The sequence below is a fragment of the Octopus sinensis genome, linkage group LG15 (genome assembly GCF_006345805.1).
Source record: "Octopus sinensis linkage group LG15, ASM634580v1, whole genome shotgun sequence".
Taxonomy (NCBI): domain Eukaryota; kingdom Metazoa; phylum Mollusca; class Cephalopoda; order Octopoda; family Octopodidae; genus Octopus; species Octopus sinensis.
The window spans coordinates 41,990,326-42,010,551 of NC_043011.1; the positions used below are offsets into that span (position 1 = coordinate 41,990,326).

General features: G+C 38.2%; 1 protein-coding gene across 2 annotated transcripts in view; it reads right to left on the bottom strand.

Moving 5' to 3' along the window:
- The window catches only part of LOC115219639 (integrin alpha-4), a 185,855-nt gene that overhangs the window by 10,153 nt on the left and 155,476 nt on the right, over positions 1 to 20,226 (bottom strand). The window contains exons 20-21 of one of the 2 annotated variants that reach the window (XM_036509667.1): positions 14,238 to 14,348; positions 8,894 to 9,011 (exon numbers count right to left, since the gene is read on the bottom strand). In XM_036509667.1, the coding sequence (XP_036365560.1) occupies positions 8,913 to 9,011; positions 14,238 to 14,348 (210 nt within the window). In that variant the 3' untranslated portion in view covers positions 8,894 to 8,912. Of the gene's footprint in view, positions 1 to 8,251; positions 9,012 to 14,237; positions 14,349 to 20,226 lie in introns of those variants that run through there. The other variant, XM_029789797.2, reaches the window with a different exon arrangement.

The following is a 20,226-nucleotide window of genomic DNA, read 5'->3' on the forward strand; positions in this document are numbered from 1 at the left end:
TGACTGCAGAGGACATGTAAAGGCTTGAAAAAAATGTCACAAATGTCCGTTGGATGTTACTAGGCGACCAAGTCAGCAGTGGAGAAGGATGCTTGAAAGCATAGCTGCTAGAATAAGAATAGGCTGGGAAAAGTTCAGAGAGATTCTACCTTTGTTGGTAACAAAGGGCCTCTCACTCAGAGTGAAAGGCAGATGGTATGATACCTGTGTGCAGACAGTCATGCTACATGGCAGTGGAACACGAGCTGTGACTGCAGAGGACATGTAAAGGCTTGAAAAAAATGTCACAAGCATGTTCCGTTGGATGTGCAATGTCAGTGTGCATGTATGACAGAAGGGTGTTGAGCTGGTAGAATCGTTAGCACGCCGGGCGAAATGCGTAGCTGTATTTCATCTGCCGTTACGTTCTGAGTTCAAATTCCACCGAGGTTGACTTTGCCTTTCATCCTTTCGGGGTCGATAAATTAAGTACCAGTAACACACTGGGGTCGACGTAATCGACTTAATCCGTTTGTCTGTCCTTGTTTGTCCTCTCTGTGTTTAGCCCATTGTGGGTAGTAAAGAAATAAGAATATAAGTGTTTTTAGAGAAAAAATGGGTTTAAGAGGCATCAGATGTAGTGTGCAAGAGAGAAGTCTGCATTGGTCATGTGATGCGTATGGACAAGGACAGCTGTGTGAAGAAGTACCAATCTCTAACTGTGGAGGGATCCTATGGAAGAGGGAGACATAGGATGAACTAGTAGAATATATGATCTTTGAATGTTGAATTTCATGGAGGTGATGACAAGTTACTGAGACTTTTGGCAATACAAAAAAGGCATCTGTGCCAGTGACACATAAAAGGCAGCTGTGCCGGTGATGCATAAAAGATACCCACTACACGCTATGGCATGGTTGATGTTTGAAAGGGCATCCAGCTGTAGAAACCAAGACAAAATCAAACTGGAGCCTAGTGCATCCCTTCAGCTTACCAGTTCCCATCAAACTGTCTAATCCATACCAGCACGGAAAATGGACATTAAATGATGATGGTGATGGCACATATATGATGAGCTTCTCTCAGTTTCTATCTATTGACAGGGCTCAAGGCTTAAGTAAAAGACACTTGCCCGTAGTGCCATGCAGTGAAAATCAACCTGAAAATTTGTGGTTGGGAAGCTAACTTCTTATCGCACAACTATACATACATGATTGTCAAACAAGTTAGATAATGTAGTCCTAGATACACTATGTCTGAATAATAAACAGGATGGTCACTGTTGGAATGCCTTTGGTTAGAGTATTGATCATAGTACTGCTCATCTGGTTCCATCTGGTGTTAAACAACAACAAAGAATGAGCTAAGAGTGAGAAAGAGATTCTGAGATATGACAGGATAGTCATGACTGAGTTGTCTGTGATCAATCAGATCCACTTGATGAATACTGACCTTGGGTTAAAAAACGACAACACTGCACAAATGATTCCATGATTCCTCATGCTTGAATTGAGGAAGGAACCTTTATGTGGTCACTTGACTATTGAATCAAATCAAATCCTATCATCTTACATAAAGCTATATTGACAAACGAATGAGCACTGACCTAGGGTTAAACAACATTATGCCCACAATTATGAATGACTGAAACAAAAAACCTTTATGTGGTCATTCGACTTGCTAGAAATAGCAGTTAAATTTCCATTAAAACAGATACATTGACTAATTTAGTCCTGGGCACCTTGCATGTAGGAAGAAGACAGGATGGTCATGACTGGGATGTCTTTGATCATAGGTTTACTTCATCAGAGCTGACTCAGTTACCAATGATACCACCACAAGAAGAATAAGATCTGTTTTGGTTTATCTGAAGAAAATAAGTCACAGAGATTCTTAATTTCTTTCCTTATCTCCATTCTCTGCCCACCTAACATTAATTTTACCATATTCTAAACTAAAGATTAAGTTGACATTTTACTTCTGTCTGACTTGGAGGTGGGTGGCACCATTCTGTAATTCCACCTCTAATGTTAGACACCTTGACATCTCTTCCTCTTCACAGAATAAAATTCATTCCACTGTTTCAACTATTTCTATAATTGTCTACAGACACAAAACATGAATTAATTTCCTCAGATTCTACTATTTTGGTTAAACTTTTCAATTACAGTCACAGGCATGGCTGTATGATTAAGAAGCTCCCTAATCATGTGGTCTTGGGTTCAATCCCATTGCATGACATCTTTGGTGAATTCAATTATAGCCCTGAGCCAACCAAAGCCTTATGAGCAGATTTGGCAGGTGGAAAGTGAAAACCACTTGGTTTGGCCTCATACAACCCAAAGTTTGAAGTTTTGACTCCATGCAACCTAAAGTTTTGAAGGCTTCTTACAGAAACCTGACTCGTTGCCTTGAGTCCCTCTTTCTTTCATTTTCCCCAGAAGTTGTAGAAGAAGGAGACTCAGGTAGACACAGGACAAAGTATTTAAGGCTGATCTCAAAATGCTGAGATTTACGAAGGAGATGACTAAGGACCGAGATATATGGCACATTATTGTACTCAAGAAGACCCATCCTCCAAAACATTTACTGGTTTTTTTAATACTTATTTCTTTTCATAATGTTGTCCTGTCTTCTCATCCAACACATCTAATATTTGTTCATCCATCTGTTTTAAGTCTGTTTTTCTATGCTAGCATAGATTAGAGGCTTATAATACTTATTTCTTTATTACCCACAAGGGGCTAAACATAGAGGGGACAAACATGGACAGACATAGGTATTAAGTCGATTATATCGACCCCAGTGCATAACTGGTACTTAATTTATTGACCCCGAAAGGTGAAAGGCAAAGTCGACCTCGGCGGAATTTGAACTCACAACGTAACGGCAGCCGAAATACCGCTAAGCGTTTCGCCCGACGTGCTAATGATTCTGCCAGCTCGCCACCTTATAATACTGAAGCACTGTTTTACAGCTGGATACTCTTCCTGCTGCTAACACTTACCTTTCTTTTTGAGTAGGAAGTATCTTACTTCACATATTTTTGAAGGTGTAAAGCCAGCAGATGATCTGTTGATAGATGTGATGGCAATAACACTGCTCATAGCAAGCAACATTTATAGAGCACAGATATAAACAAGTACACACACACACACACATAAATAGAAGTATATCATTCTAATGTGCATGTTTCTATGCTCTCGTGGGTTGGGTGAAATCTGTCAAGGTAGATTTTCTACAGTTGAGTGTCCTTCTTGTCACCAACCTTTACTTGTTCCCAAGAAAGATAATATTTCTTGATGGCCAGACATGTTTTCATGGAAGATTGGAAATGAAGGATACTGCTTGTATGAAATGGTGATACTCATTTACAACAACTGTGTGATGTTCAGATAAAGTCTCAAATCGCCTAAACAGTTATGTGAGATGTCAGACAGTAGGATTGAACCTAAAACCACATAGGTGAGAAGCAAATTATGAATAACTGCATCAATGCAATGTAACAGCTGCCATGGCCCAATGACCTGCACAAACCCCTTTTGGCCAGTGATTACAGGTGGCACGTAAAAAACACCCAGTACACTCGCGGAGTGGTTGGCGTTAGGAAGGGCATCCAGCCGTAGAAACACTGCCAGATCTGACTGGGCCTGACAAAGCCTTCCAGCTTCATGGACCCCAGTTGACCCGTCCAACCCATGCTAGCATGGAAAGCGGACGCTAAATGATGATGATGATTACCTTGCTGCGATACGAAGTGCCATGAAGTTTGACAACACTACCAAAACTACTCATACCAACCACTTTGGTCTTTCTTCTTTCTAAAAATCTTTACCCAACCCCAACACCAACATCCAGCTATTTAGGCTACAATTCTATCAGTTTTGGGTTTAAGATCATGAATGCAAACTCCTTTAAACCCCACCAACACCACCACATCCAACAAAAACCGATAAAAAAACAATCAAGCAACTGGGGGGAGGGGTTACAATAAATCAAGATGAAAACAGAAAATTGTTTCTGCGTTTGAAGACATTTAAAATGATAAGTTTTCTTATCAATATTTTGAATGGTATTAGTAGGAACCAAAACAGAAACAAATCTATGCAGGGTCCCATGGGACTTACAGCATTACCCCCTACCCTAGTTTTTGTTTCACAGGGTTTAGTGAATTAATACATAAATCTACCAACACACACATCGGGATTAGAACACTATTTCCATTTCAGGGTATCTGTCTTTTGACAGGAACAATTAAATGAGGTGTGTAAAATTATGTGTCCTTATTTTCTGATGTGTGTGTGTGTTTGTGTGTGTGTGTGTGTATTGCATTCTCAGTTGGAATTGGTTCAAAGTGAACTACTTTCATATCTTGTACTCAATACATGGTATGAATATAGAGTTTTCTATTTTTTTATTTAAAAATTGACATAATTATTTCGACCCCAGTTTATTATCAAGTTCAACATTGAAGTAATCTTTAAATCATCATCATCACTGTCATCATTTAATGTTCCTGGCTGCCACAGGTTGGACACTTCAACAAAAACTGAGGAACCTGAAGACTGCATTGAGCTTCAATGTCTGCTTTCGCACAGTTTCTATGGTTGGAGAGAATGTACCAAGTGCCTTTTTATTCATGGCACCAGTACTAGCGAGCTTACCACATACCTCAAAAGACACGACCCCCACCTCAGCTAAATGAGCTGATAGTATTGAGGGAGATGGCTTTATATCAGGGTGTTGAGAAGTTAAAGTCTTTGTCCCAGCCACCATATGCCAGCATGGAAAATGGACATTAAATGATGATGATGATGATGATATATTGGGTTGGCAACTAAGTTCCCACCATTTTTTCAAATTTTGGTATTTATTGCATTTTTAAATTTTGGAATCTATATTTTTTGAGAATTCTATTTTTGAATCATTTTGGAATCTATTTTTTTTTCTAGTTAATTTTAGTTAATTTTTGCTTATTTTCAGATCATTAAAATGGAATGTCAAGTTAAGAAAAACAAGCATTTTCGACACCTTTTTGCTTTTAATCAAGGTACTAAGGCCACAAAAGCTTCTCGTGATATTTGTGCTGTGTGTGGAGAGGGTGCCATTAGCTGAAAGAACCACTCGCGATTGGTATGCCAAGTTCGAGAATGGAAATTTTGACCTCAAAGACGCACCTCATTCTGGTCATCCAGTTGAGTTTGATGAAAAGCGATTAAACCAACTTTTGCATGAAAATTTTCATCAAACGACAAGGGAACTGGCAGAGAAAATGGAATGCTCCCACACTGCTATAGAGAAGCATCTTTACTCAATGGGAAAGATTCAGAAGTATGGAGCATGGGTTCTTCATGTTTTAAGTGACAACAACAAAAATCAACAAGCCACAATCTCCGCTGGTTTGCTTGCTCGTCACTGCTCAATTCATGGACACAATCAATGATTTCTTTACCGAATCGTTACTGGTGACGAAAAATGGTGCCTGTACATCAATATGAAGCAGCGTAAGGAATGGCTTAGCCCCAGTAAACAAGCAACACCACACGTGAAACAAGATCTTCATCCGCGTAAAACAATGTTATGCATATGGTGGGAGTGGGAAGGGATTATCCATTACGAATTGCTTAAATGGAACCAAACGGTCTATGTTCAACAGAAGGAATGACTCAACACGGCTATTCAAGAGAAAATACCTAATCGGCAGTATGGAATTCTGCTGCACGACAACACCCGCCTTCATATCACCAATATGACCAAGGAAGCCATTCAAATGCATGGCTGGGAAGTGCTGCCACACCCACCAGACTCCCCTGATTTGGCACCAATGGATTTCCACCTCTTTCAATCTCTTTCAAATGTTATGCATGGAGTTTCGTTCAATATTGATGCAGAATTGAGAGCTTGGTTGGATCAATTTTTTGAGTCGAAATTGGGTGATTTCTTACCAAGGAGGTATTGAAAATCTTGTTGAACATTAGGAAGAAATTGTAAACAACAAGGGTGAATACATTATTGATTAATCAGTTATTTTTTATTAAACCTTTTAAAAAATGGCTGGAACTTAATTGCCAACCCTGTATATATATATATATATATATATATATATATATTTAGAGAGAGAGAGTTCGTAATTCTATTATATGTAGGATCAACAAAAAAGTACTCCATCCAGTGAGACATAAATATCAGGTATTATACACAATTACAAAAGAGCTAATAATAGTTTCATGCTTTAAGATACAATAAATTGGCAGATTTCTATAACATGTCATGTATCGCCAAGCAATTTTTCAGGGTCAGTTCACAATGTTAGGTGCATTTAAAAAACCAGGACATTGATCTATGAGAAAAAATGAGGAAAAAGCAAAAAAAAAATGCATAGAAAGTTGATGCAAAAAGTGGAACGAGAAGAAAGAAAAGAAAATGTACAAATTTGATATATCTTAAAGCATGAAACTATTGGTAGCTCTTTTGTAATTGTGTAATATTAAATGATAAATATATATATCTATCTATCATCATCATCATCATCATCATCGTTTAGCGTCCGCTTTCCATGCTAGCATGGGTTGGACGGTTCAACTGGGGTCCGGGAAGCCAGAAGGCTGCACTAGGCCCAGTTTGATCTGGCAATGTCTCTACGGCTGGATGCCCTTCCTAACGCCAACCACTCCATGAGTGTAGTGGGTGCTTTTTACGTGCCACCGGCACAGATGCCAGACGAGTCTGGCAAAAGGCCACGAACGGATGGTGCTTTTTATGTGCCACTGGCATGGGGGCCAGGCTAGGCTGGCATCGGCTATGAATGGATGGTGCTTTTTACGTGCCGCCGGCACGGGGGCCAGGCGAGGCTGGCAACGGCCACGATCGGATGGTGCTTTTTACGTGCCACCGGTACGAGACCAGTCGGGGCGGCACTGGCAACGGTCACGAATGGATGGTGCTTTTTACGTGCCACCAGCACGAGGCCAGTCAGGGCAGTGCTGGCAACGTCCACATTCGGATGGTTCTCTTACGTGCCACTGGCACTGGTAACTCAGCTGCAATTTCCATTGATCGATTTCAATTCTGATTCTCACTTGCCTCAACAGGTCTTCACAAGTAGAGTTTTGTGTCCCAAGAAGGGAAGGTATGCATAAATGGGCTGGCTACATCCCATGTAGAAGGCCACGGGCTATGGTCTCACTTGTCCTGCCAGGTCTTCTCACGCACAGCATACTTCCAGAGGTCTCGGTCTCTAGTCATTTCCTCAGTGAGACCTAAAGTTCGAAGGGCGTGCTTCACCACCTCGTCCCAGGTTTTCCTGAGTCTGCCTCTTCCACAGGTTCCCTCAACCGCTAGAGTGTGGCACTTTTTCACACAACTATCTTCATCCATTCTCACCACATGTCCATACCAGTGCAAACATCTCTCTTGCACACCACATCTGATGCTTCTTAGGTCCAGCTTTTCTCTCAAGGTACTTACACTCAGTCGAGTATGAATACTGACATTACACATCCATCGGAGCATACTGGCTTCATTTCTTGCAAGCTTACGCATATCCTCAGCAGGATATATATATAAGCACCATTTGAGCATGATCATTACCAGCGTCGCCTTACTGGCATGTGAACAAAACATTCGAGCGAGGTCGTTGCTAGTGCCGTTGCACTGACTCCTGTGCAGGTGGCACGTAAAAAGCGCCATTTCGAGCATGGCCATTGCCAGTACTGCCAGACTGGCCCTCATGCTGGTGGCACATAAAAGCACCTACTACACTCTTGGAGTGGTTGGCATTAGGAAGGGCATCCAGCTGTAGAAACTCTGCCAGATCAGATTGGAGCCTGGCGCAGACATCTGGTTCACCATTCCTCAGTCAAATCGTCCAACCCATGCTAGCATGGAAAGCGGACGTTAAATGATGATGATGATATATATATATATATATATATATTTGTTTGTTTTATGCTTGTTATTTCATATTAGCATAGGTAAGACATGTATCATTGGAGCATTATTTTACAGCCAGATGCTCTTCCTGTTGCTAACCCTTACCTCTTTTTTCTTACTTTGAGTAATAAATCTCTATTTCACATGCTCTTCAAAGCCAGCTGCCAATTTGTTTACAGCCTTTATAGCATGCAAATGCACACACACAAGTGCACACTTTGACACCACAGATCTCCTTCTTCTTGTGGTGCATACACCACACATACTTTTAGATAAAAAAGACATTAAATACCTGAGATACTGGTCACAGTATTAACAAAAAAGAAGAAATTCTTTCAACAACAACACATAAATAAATTTAATTACATCAGTTGAAAAATTAAAAAATAAATGGAAGTGCATTTTGCTTGTCTTTTAGTGGCGTTTTTTTTTTTTTTTAACCGAGTTGGTTCAATGTAGAATTTCCAGAGCAGGTTGTTTATGAGAGGGAGTTGGGCAGGGAGTTGGAAACAAAGGGAGTGAAGATGAGGAGTTAGGACTGAGTGGGAGGAGATTAGAATGGAAATGATATCAGTTATGAATTGGAATGGGATGAGGTGGGTAAAAAAGGGCCAATGTTTGATCCCTAATATGTAGTTTGTGAGAACATGAGATCATAAACAATATGCTTTTCTTGTTGTTATTGTTTTTATCGTTTTATGTGGGAATGAAGGGGAAGAGGAAATGAGAGGACATATGTCCATGATAGTAATAATAATATTAAAAATAAAATAACAATAATGGTTTCAAATTTTGGTATAAAGCCAGTAATTTTTGGGGAAGAAGGCAAGTTGATGACAGGCATCAGTTCTTGATTTTCACTTTACTTCATCAACTCTGAAAGGACAAAAGCCGACATTGGCCTTTGTGGCATTTGAACTCAAAATGTAGAGAGCAGAAGCAGAAACTGCAAACCAATATTCTGCCAGCTCATCGCCTCAATAATAATAATAATAATCCTATTATTTGTTATCATCGTCAGGATCAGGCTGTGTTAATTGTCTCATCTTGCCACTGTGTCCTCGTATGTGGTGGACTTTCTGTCTTTCAAAGAATCCACACTGAAATGGAAGAAGAGAAAGAATTCACAAAATTAATAATAGTTTGGACATTAAATAACAAGGCAAAGAATTTTAAATTAAATAGAATATAACGATTGGAAAAAACTTTTGTTCTTCTGAATGTACAACTTGTATGCTGCTTTCATATTAAAACCATTCAACTTACCATTGCCCTTCATAATCCTCAGATTATGTGCCAAATTCTTGGTCTTACCCACCAAACCTTATATTCTAGGTCAGTGGCTCTCAACCATTTTTTGCCTAATGGCCCTCTTTGATTTTTATTTTATTCTGGTGGATCCCTGCATAACCATTTGGTGTTTGAAAACTAGTCTTATAGATATTTCTTTCAAAATTTCTGCTTAGTTTTCCCCATGTTCCTTTATTTAGGCTTGCAATGGCACTCAGCAAGAGAATATGTTTCAGGGGCCAGAAGTGTGTGGAACTGTGAAAAATGTTAGACAAAGGAACCTAGTTGTTTCTGGCAATAAATACATCAAAAGCAAAACTTTTTACTAACACCTAAAATATTATTGTGGACCCCCAATTTACTGTTTTACTTTGTGTGAACCCAACAAAAATCATATATGGACCTCAAGTGAGAACCACTGTTCTAGGTATAATCCAACCCAACCCAACCCAACCCAATCCTACCCTATACCCTTCGTGTAATCCTTATCTAACCCACGCTGTATTCTTGTCATGTGCCTTACATGTATCTACCAGTGACACATGGTGGTTGTTGTCATTGGGAATGCTGCCACACTGACCATACTCTGACTAAAAATTAGTATTACTCAAATTAGACATACAAACTGTGTATTTCTATTCAAAATGCAGGATCCAAAATGTAAATAATGTAAACTTAATTCAGTTGGGATACAGATATATGGCACTTAAGTAAACTGAATTTATAATATCCCATGAATTGTAAGCATTCTAAAATAAGCCATAATTTTCTTATGCACACATCATCATCATCATCGTTTAGCGTCTGCTTTCCATGCTAGCATGGGTTGGATGGTTCAACTGGGGTCTGGGAAGCCAGAAGGCTGGACCAGGCCCAGTCTGATCTGGCAATGTTTCTACAGCTGGATGCCCTTCCTAACGCCAACCACACACAGAAAAATAAGAAACCACATAATTTTACTTATATATTACTTATATATAAGTTCTATTCTTCTTCTGTGAGACATAAAATGTTTGATAACCTCATTGTACAATGAACCATTTTACTTGAGCTGTTTTAGCATACTTTTTCAAATTGAAAATAAACTATGGCCAATTAGTCTTCCCTGATTTTGTGACCCACAGAAGCAAGTATTTATTCATTTGAGAGCAGAAAATGTGCATTCTGTCAGAATTCAACCTGACTTAAGTTTTGTTTCAGACTTCAAAATACGTATTATAAGTTTTGAAAACAAATCTTTTGAAAACAAAGATCAAAGTTATATGTGATAATGTAAGAAAAAAATTATTGTAAAAAAAATTATAGTTTAGGAATTTTAAATTAATTTAAATGTCCAACTTCTCGCCAGGAAAATGGACATACAATCGTGTTGTCAAAGCTGTCATACACCCTTCACTATTAATTTTTTTGCCATTCTTCCATTATCCTACAATACACCTGGTACCATATTATGGTACAATGTGCTGTGAGGTGTGCAGTGTTATTTCAGGACACCTGCCACCAAATTTCCAGCAGGGTTGTAACAAAAGTTTCCCATTATGATTTTTGATTAAATTAATGAGTAAGTTTAATATTTATAATGCATTTGCCATTTTCGATGGGTGTGTACCACACACCTAACATACCTGGTATGTACATGTATGTATAATAGGCTTCTGCACAGTTTCCATCTGCCAAATTCACTCACAAGGCATTGGAGACATTTGCCCAAAGTGTCACACATTGGGACTGAACCCAAAACTACATGTTTGCAAAATGAGCTTCTTAACTATGGAGCTATACCTGTGAAAAATATAGGGAAGAGATGTTCATGAATTCACCTCACGCAAAAAAAAAAGGACTAAAATTTATGGGGAAGGGGGGCAGGAAGTTGAGAATTTCTTTCTTTGGTGATTGAAGGGTTGTTCTTTCCCCTCCCCCTCTGGCTTCTCTCTCTCTTTCTCTCCCTCTCCTACCTACCCTTCTACTCCACCCTTCTGGTAATTAATGTGTTTTTATAGAGGAGTGAAAGGATATTCCAGAAAGAGAGAGAGACAGAGGGAGGAGCATGAGAACACTTCTCCCCACCACTACCACCAAGAGCCTCTTAGAGAGAAGGGGAGGAGCCATGGAGACCAAAAAGGGTGGAAGGGAGAGAACAGGAGAATGAGAGAGAGAGATAGAAAGAGAGAGAATAAACAGTGTCATGAAAACAAGTGGAGAGGAAATAGACCACATATACTACAACTCCATGTGGGAGTGGGGAGGGAGTTGTGAAAATGAGGAAGATAAGAATGATGATGCAGAACAGTAGTGGGGGGGTGGTTGATGAAAAGAAATGTCACCAGTGACTGAATTTAGAGAGAGAAAGATAGACAAAGTGGAAGAGAGTAGAGAAGATGCAACAGTATATATATGTGTGTGTATGTAATAAATATATATATATATATCATCATCATCATCATCATCATTTAGCGTCCGTTTTCCATGCTAGCATGGGTTGGACGGTTCTACTGGGGTCTGTGAAGCCAGAAGGCTTCATCAGGCCCAGTCAAATCTGGCAGTGTTTACGGCTGGATGCCCTTCCTAACGCCAACCACTCCGTGAGTGTAGTGGGTGCTTTTTACGTGCCACCCGCACTGGTGCCAGACAGAGCTGGCAAACGGCCACGAACGGATGGTGCTTTTTATGTGCCACCGGCACGAGGGCCAGATATATATATATATGTATGTGTGCACACACACACGCACACACACAATATGCATGTGTGTGTAAGAATCCAGATTGCAGAGGATTGAAAAAGAAGTGGTGGTCATCTATTTATTCATAAAAAAAAACTGTGTTTGTTGGTAAAGTTTAATGTTTGCTAAGTTCAGAGGCCATTAGGAGAGAAGATTTTGATATTTGAGATAAAATTCTACTTTGGGGTGGAGAGAGAGAGAAGAGGTTTTCTTTGTCCTTGGTGTATGAGAATTTGGTCTCTGTGTCTAAACCCACACAGACTGGGATGAAGAAAATCTTTTCCCTCCTGCTTCCCGAAGAAGTCTTTGAAATGTTGAGAATCTCCACTTTTATTGGCTAATGAGGAATTTAAGAAACATTAAGCTTACGTATATATATATACGCATACATGCACACACACACACACATACACACACACACATATGTGCATGTATATGTGTGAATATATACATGAATAAATGTGTGTGTGTGTGTGTGTGTGTGTGTGTAGGCATGTAAGACGTGAAGAAATGCAATTAGTTAGGTCAGAGGAAGTTCTTCAAATGGTAGCTTCGCAATAACACTGCTGCTGCCACTACTACTACTGCTGCCACTACTACTACTGCTGCCACTACTACTACTGCTGCCACTACTACTACAGCTGCTGCTGCACAACCACATCACCACCAACACCATTATTACACTACTACTTGTACACAGTAATAATTGTAACAATAATTGTGGTAGTGGTGGTGGTGGTGGTCATAGTAACAGTTGTGGTGGTGGTGGTGGTTATAGTAGTAGTAGTTGTAGTAGTAGCACCACCATCTCCATTACCAACATGTTATTTATAGCAGTCATTATTTTACCCGGTTGAGGCGTGTGGCTTAGAGGCTAAGGTGTTGGACTCGTGATCGTAAGATTGTGGTTTCGGTTCCTGGACCGGGTGACATGTTGTGTCCTTGAGCCACTCAGCTGGCAAAATTGAGGAATCCTATGATGGACTGGGGTCCCATCCAGGAGCGGGGAATATGTACGCCATTGAAACCAGGAAACCAGTCCTCATAAGCCTGGCATGGCTTGAGAAGGAAATATCTATTTTATTTTTTTACTTTACCCAGTTCAAAGACATGTTTATTTATCTGTGGATTACAAGTTAGTTTGCTGGGACAAGGTTGTAGGATTATGGGCAGTGGTAGCCAGTGTCACCCAGAAATAGGCCAAGTAGAAGCAACACTTGGAAGGTCAGACAGAGGTCAGGAATGCATTGAAGTACATCTTCTCCGTCATGTATTGATACATCCGCAGTAGCTTGTCCCAATTTTCAACCCCTCAAAACCTCCCTCAATGCAACTCCTTTCTTATTTTAAGGGGTTATTTCTTGTGGGTTACCAGTTAACTTCACTGGTGCTAATGCCATGTAAAAAGTACTCAGTGCACTCTGCAAAATGGTTGACATCAGGAAGTGCATCAAGCTGTAGAAAACATTCCAAAGCACATTTTGAAGCTTGGAACAGTCATCTGGCTGAACAGCTCCTGATCAAAGCATCCAACCCATGCCTGCATGGAAAACAGATGTTGAATGATTGCAAACATCATTTGCCCATAGAATTCAGCATGCCATGGATGGTGTTGCACTGAAGTTGCAGGGAACTGCAGAAATTTCTGCATATTTCTGCATAGGTGTAGGAGTGGCTGTGTGGTAAGTAGCATGCTTACGAACCACATGGTTCCAGGTTCAGCCCCACTGCGTGGCACCTTGGGCAAGTATCTTCTACTATAGTCTCAGGTTGACCAAAGCCTTGTGAGTGGATTTGGTAGATGGAAACTGAAAGAAGCCCGTCGTATATATATGTATATATATATGTATGTGTGTGTTTGTGTGTCTGTGTTTGTCCCCACCAACATCACTTGACAACTGATGCTGGTGTGTTTATGTCCCTGAAACTTAGCGGTTCGACAAAAGAGACCGATAGTATAAGTACTAGGCTTACAAAGAATAAGTCCTGGGGTCAATTTGCTCGATTAAAGGCAGTGCTCTAGCATGGCCAGAGTCAAATGACTGAAACAAGTAAAAGAATAAAAGAATATATTCAATCAAAGTTAATTCTTCTCCCATTTAACATTTTATCTTTTAATTTCTTTGCAAAAATCAACTTCAAATCCTCATATAGAACAATGTCTAGTATTTACTTCTTCTGCTAGTGTTTCGGTTAATGCTCAGGCATCACTACCAAACATGAAGGTCTTGGGTACAAAAATATATAACAACAGTGAAACAACCAAAACAATTCTTCTGTATTTTTAGAGGTTAAATTACTCAGAGAAATTCTTACCTTCCATAAACCACAAATAACTAGAATTAGAAGAAGCACTCCCAGTGCCACACCTAAAATAATGATCCAGATATCTACAGGTTTTCGGTCTGGTCTCAAGTTGGTCCCAACCTAAAAAGAACAACAAAAATATCATTTTTATTCTGAGTTATTGTAGGCTGAGTTCATATTCCATCATGGTCAACAATAATTTTTGTTCGAATTGAGTAATGGGGTAGATGAAATAAAGCACCAGTAAGTATTAAGGGCAATGATATGGACTAAACACCCACCTCAAAATTGCTGGCCTTGTGCCTAAATCAGAAACAGTTACATTGTGTAACAAAATTTTAATTTTTGTCTTTTGTCAGTAAGTGTTATTTCCTATTTGCTTCTATCTAGAAATCAAAGAAGTGACTACTATTCCCTTCAAACTTTGCTTTTGTGACCTGGACATCAATATTTTGAAACTGACTGGTTTTCCATTACATTTCAAACAGATTCAGAGTTGCTGAAGCAGAAATATCATTATAGCAAATCTGGTCAATACCACAGATTTGCTTGTCAATTGCTTGACCTGAACTGCTTGAGCATGTCCCTCAGTGGCTGCCAATATGTGCATCTCTGATCATGAGCAGTAAGTGAGGGAGAATCATAGCCATATGTTCAGAGGGATTCTTTGAGGTTTGAATAAATTTAACAAAAGCAAAGTCTGAAGGAAATAATAGCTATTTTTCATACTTTCTAAGGGTAAGCAAATAGGAAATAGCTGCTACTCAACGGCAAAAATTGTGTTATACAGTGTTTTTAGCAGTGATGAGCCATATCATCAAAGAATGGATGTTTGGATTTGTTTGGTCTACATATTGATAATTTCTAAGGTTAGAAATAGAATTCCAAAATTTTATAATTAAGTATATGGCAACATTGTAAGTGTAAGGTGCTAACCATTTCAACAAACCCACAAAAAACATCTCATAAACTAAAGAAAAATCAGTGCTGATTTGCAACACAAACTTGTTTATTCATTAAATATTAGGTTATTTCAAAAATAATGGCAGCTCTAAGTGTTGTGTTTTGAAACGCAATTTTATCATAGTATTTTACTTATATTTTAGGTGAAACATAGTAATAGAAATTATCCAATTAGTTATTTTTTTCCGTTCAAAAACGAGAATAATCAACATTTGCATGTGGCCACCAAATAAACTGACACCAACGAAAGTTTGACAAACTGAAACTGATACATGAAACACGAACATCTTCAGACCATTATATTGGGAACTTATGAATGAAGCTGAAGAATCTTCATTCATTACCCCTACCCCCAAATGTTTTGACCGAAAATTTAGGCTTCACGGCACAGAAACTTCTTATTTTACGAATTTCGTTGTAAAATATATTGCTAAAAAAATAAACGTGTAAACCAGTGTTTTTATTTCAGTAAGGGCGAGAGGATAGCTACCGACTGTTTGTTGAATATCGCATGGCTGTCAGATTTACAGATTCAAAGGAACTTAACTTTTCGTAGCGATACGGGTTATCTGACCTATTGACTTCAAGCAATATATTAGCCATGACTGCGTACCCCCAAGAGATTTAATGGAGTAAGTGATATTAGATACTCCAGGAAAACTAACTTACGCTACTGTATAGTCAATCAGATAACCTATAAAACACTTGGAATATCGATAATTTAAATTAATAAAATTTGGTTTGTTCCAGAAACAAATTTCTTCTGTATTCTTTTCTACTCAAGGCACAAGGTCTGAAATTTGGGGGGAGGGGGCCAGCCGATTAGATCAACCCCAGTACGCAATTGATACTTAATTTATCGACCCCGAAAGGATGAAAGGCAAAGTCGACCTCGGCGGAATTTGGACTCGGAACGTAGCGGCAGATGAAATACCTATTTATTTACTGCCCACAAGGGGCTACACACAGAGAGGACAAACGGATTAAGTTGATTATATCGACTCCAGTGCGTAACTGGTACTTATCGACCCCGAAAGAATGAAGACCTCGAAAGGACGAAAGGCAAAGATAATAACCATTATTTAGGTATATTTTTTCAGCGAGATGTAATCGATTCAAACACATATTATTTTATAATATCAGTATTTTTATTATTTTGTTATATCCGAAGGCTGAAATACTAAGTTGATGCAGATGGGATTTCACAATAGCGAGTCAAAAATCTACATTTTTGTAAAAACATCAGATGCAGCTAGTCCAATGTCTAGACTATTCTTTAGAAGACATTCCCAAGCGAGGTTGAAATGTTGAAGTAACAAGGTCAACGTATGTCTGTAGGTTAAATGTCAATGGCTGCATTAAAACAAAATCCCATTTACCCTCGTATTGAAATACTCTTCCTTCCCACAAAATAAAAACACCGAAAAATAAGTATGTAAATTGTTCTTTCCGCTCGCACTAAAAATAGAAAACAGCTCTTTCTAAAGTTTTCCATCCGTGGCTTTCACTGAATATAAAGCAGAGCGAAAACATTATGGCTGACTGTTGACCTTAACTCTTATTGTTCGTAATTCATTCAAAACTGAACGAAACAAAAGTTTATCTGAATGATAAAAAAAAAAAACTATTATACAATTGGCCAATTTTAGCAGAGGTGTAGCCGATAAAATTGTTCAGTATGTATCACTGCTTGTAATTTTATCGCCATCTAAACTGAAAAATATAGAGGAAAGAAACGTATGGTTTTTTTCAGCAATCTACTGTTTCTCACAATTCTGTGATCTTAATATTTTCAGTATTAATGAAAAATGATAAAATTAACTTTAAAAATAAAACAAAATATTCTCATTCTATTTACGAAGTTGAGTTTCAATCTGGACATGGGAAGACATATTTGTTTTTTGAGCTGCTGTTACAGTGAAAGACAACTTCCCAGATCAAAGAAGCAATTTCGAGATTCACTCAGGAATTGTTAAATCGAATTACAAATAATAAATTGTAGCATATTACAGTCATCATTTTCTCGCAACAAGAATGTGACGAAATACTGGAAGAATTTATAACGCTTTCCTAAAGAGCTGAACGAGTTCTATACAAATGAAACAGCATTACCATGCTTTGCCCATTAACTGAACATAACAACTCTGGCAAGTATTTCTAAATGTTTTTCGCATTCTTTCGGTGTGTGACCACAAACTGAAAGTGAAACTATAGATACTATTCGGTAAATCTTGGCAAACATGTCGAATGGGTTACTTGAACTATTTTTTTTTTCAAAAATATTTCTTTGGATGCCTGTTTTCAACAATGGAAATTAAGATTTTTTCCCCCTCTAAAAACAAGACAAAACAAAACAAAAACCTTCGAAAAAAACAAACCAATGTTTCAAATATTTACCTCCTACCCCAGCCTTTGAACATTTATTTTTAATACAGAGATTACGTTTCTGAAAAGATTATTTTCTTCCTCAAAATTTTCAAATTTCTTATTTAATACTGATTGCTTATATTTTCCCCACTTTTATTTTGTGATCATAAACCGAAAGAATGTTTTATTTATATATTTTGAATATATTCTTTGTACCACAGACAGCGGGGAGGGACAGCGGCCATGATTCTTTTAGATCTTTTATGGGAAGAAGTTATGATATCGCCAATGGCTCTCGATACGAACGTAATTTAAAACAAAAAATCATTTCGTGTGATTTAATTTTGTTGGCTGTAAAGGCCGATCGCGAAGTAGGAATAGCTTTCGAAGTAAAGAATTACCATGAATTAATTAAAAAAGAAAAGATATATTTTGGTATGTAAAATGTATGACCCAGAAATGCAGTTTTTTTTTTTTCATCTTTGCTTGAAATGTTGGTATATTTTGATAAGTTAAACTGTAAAAGACTTTTTTTATTTTATTTTTGAAAATATAGTATTGTTTCATTGAATAATATCCAAAATTGTAAGCTGTTTCAATGAAAAAAATTATAATATACTTGAATCCTATGCATAGAACCATTTTTTAATTATTGAAATAAGAGCAAGACAAACGGAGGTAAAATTTCAAGAGACTAGTCTTTTCAGAAACTATTTATCAAAAATTAAATATTTATTCGAGAAAAGAAATAAATCTTTATTGAAAGTATTTCCGTAATAAATAATTAATTATCATGTAGTGAATTGTCGACTTCAACCAACAATGATTTTTTTTGTCTACAAAATGCAGACGAAATTTTACTTCTTCAATGTTTGCAGACTGACAAAAAAAATTACAGAAGATATTATGAAGGAAATGATATAGAAATTACATTCAATGAAACTGTATCCGACGTCACTATTTCTTTTTTTTATCTAGTCTGCGAAAAAAAATTTCTACAATGTTGTTGCGAAAATATTTTTGGATCTTTTCTTTTAGAACGGCAGATGTCAACACAATTTCTAGTTAACTAAACACTTTTAAACTTCGTATACTGGTAGAATGTATTTATAAAACATCATTTTTTCTTGGCTTTATTGAGAAAATTCTATAGTTTGTAAGATATTTCGTCTGAAATTTCGAGCATTTCGTCAATTTTAACCAATCGCTCACCTCCATTTGGGGTGAAAAGATTCCGTGCTGTATGAATATGTCCTTGTTTAAGAAACAGATTGGGTTTATTTACATTTGCGAAGAAAATAAGATACTCTTCCCCCACCCCTAACCCTAATCCTAAAATAGATTGAAATGCAATAGATCGATACTAGGGTACAGGGGCAATAGACACCACTAATACTCAGAAAATGGATTCCATTACACTCTAGGGGTAGAAATTAGAAGTAGTTGATAGTTTCCGCTACCTAGGTGACCAAGTTAGTAGTGGGGGTGGATGCTCAGAGAGTGATACCACTAGAATAAGAATAGCCTGGGCACAGATTAGAAAGCTTCTTCCCCTACTGGCGACAAAGGGTCTCTCAGAGTGAAAGGTAGATTGTACGATGCATGTGTGTGAACTGCCATGCATCATGGCAGTGAAATGTGGGCTGTGACTGCGGAGGACATGCGTAGGCTCGAAAGAAATGAAGTTAGCATGATCTGCTGGATGTGTAATGTCAGTGTCCATGTATGACAGAGTGTATGCACCCTGAGAGAAATGTTGGACATAAGAAGCATCGGATGTGGCGTGCCGGAGAGACGTTTGCGTTAGTATGGTCATGTATTATGGATGAATGAGGAGAGATGTGTGAAGAAGTGTCACTCCCAAACTGTTGAAGGAATCCAGGGTAGAGGTAGACCCAGGAAGACATGGGATGAGATGGTCAAGCATGACCTTCGAACGTTGGGCCTCACAGAGGCTATGATGAAAGACCAAGACCTCTGGAGATATGCTGTGACTGCGAAGACCCGACAAATGAAGTGAGTTCATGGTTTGCAGGTTGGCCTGCTGTGCTTGGATTGTAGGGCAACCCGCTGTACTTGAAGAAACCTATTGAGTTAAGTACATCAAAATCAAAATCAAATGAATATTGTAGTTGTGATAGCCATGCCAGTGGCACGTCAGGCCTCACAGAGGAAATGACGAAAGACCGAGACCTCTGAGATATGCTGTTTTTTAATATTTTTGGCAAAATTAATCTACAATTGTTAAAACACAGATCCAAAGAAAATTTTCGGTGCACCAGACAATTTCTGACTTTTCTATATAGGAAAGAAAGGGGGACACTTTACAAATTTTTCTCCCACTGCACCTCTCAATTTTTCATTTTTAATTATTTTCTTTGGATAGTGGAAAGGTCAGTTCCACTTATAGAGAGATTTCAGTACTAAAAAAATACATAAAAAATTTTATAGTCATTACTAGGCAAAAAGAGTAATGACTAATTTCATTAATTTCTTGTCATTAACTGCATGGTGCATAAATATATTGGGAAGAGAGTCACTCCAGCAGATCATGAAGGAGCTATAGAGAGTATTTTATGTTGAGCTTTTAGATTTAGCTGAGTTTCATTATCATATTCCATTTTTCCATGATCCTATTTTGTCTGACCTAAATATTAAAAATTTTTGT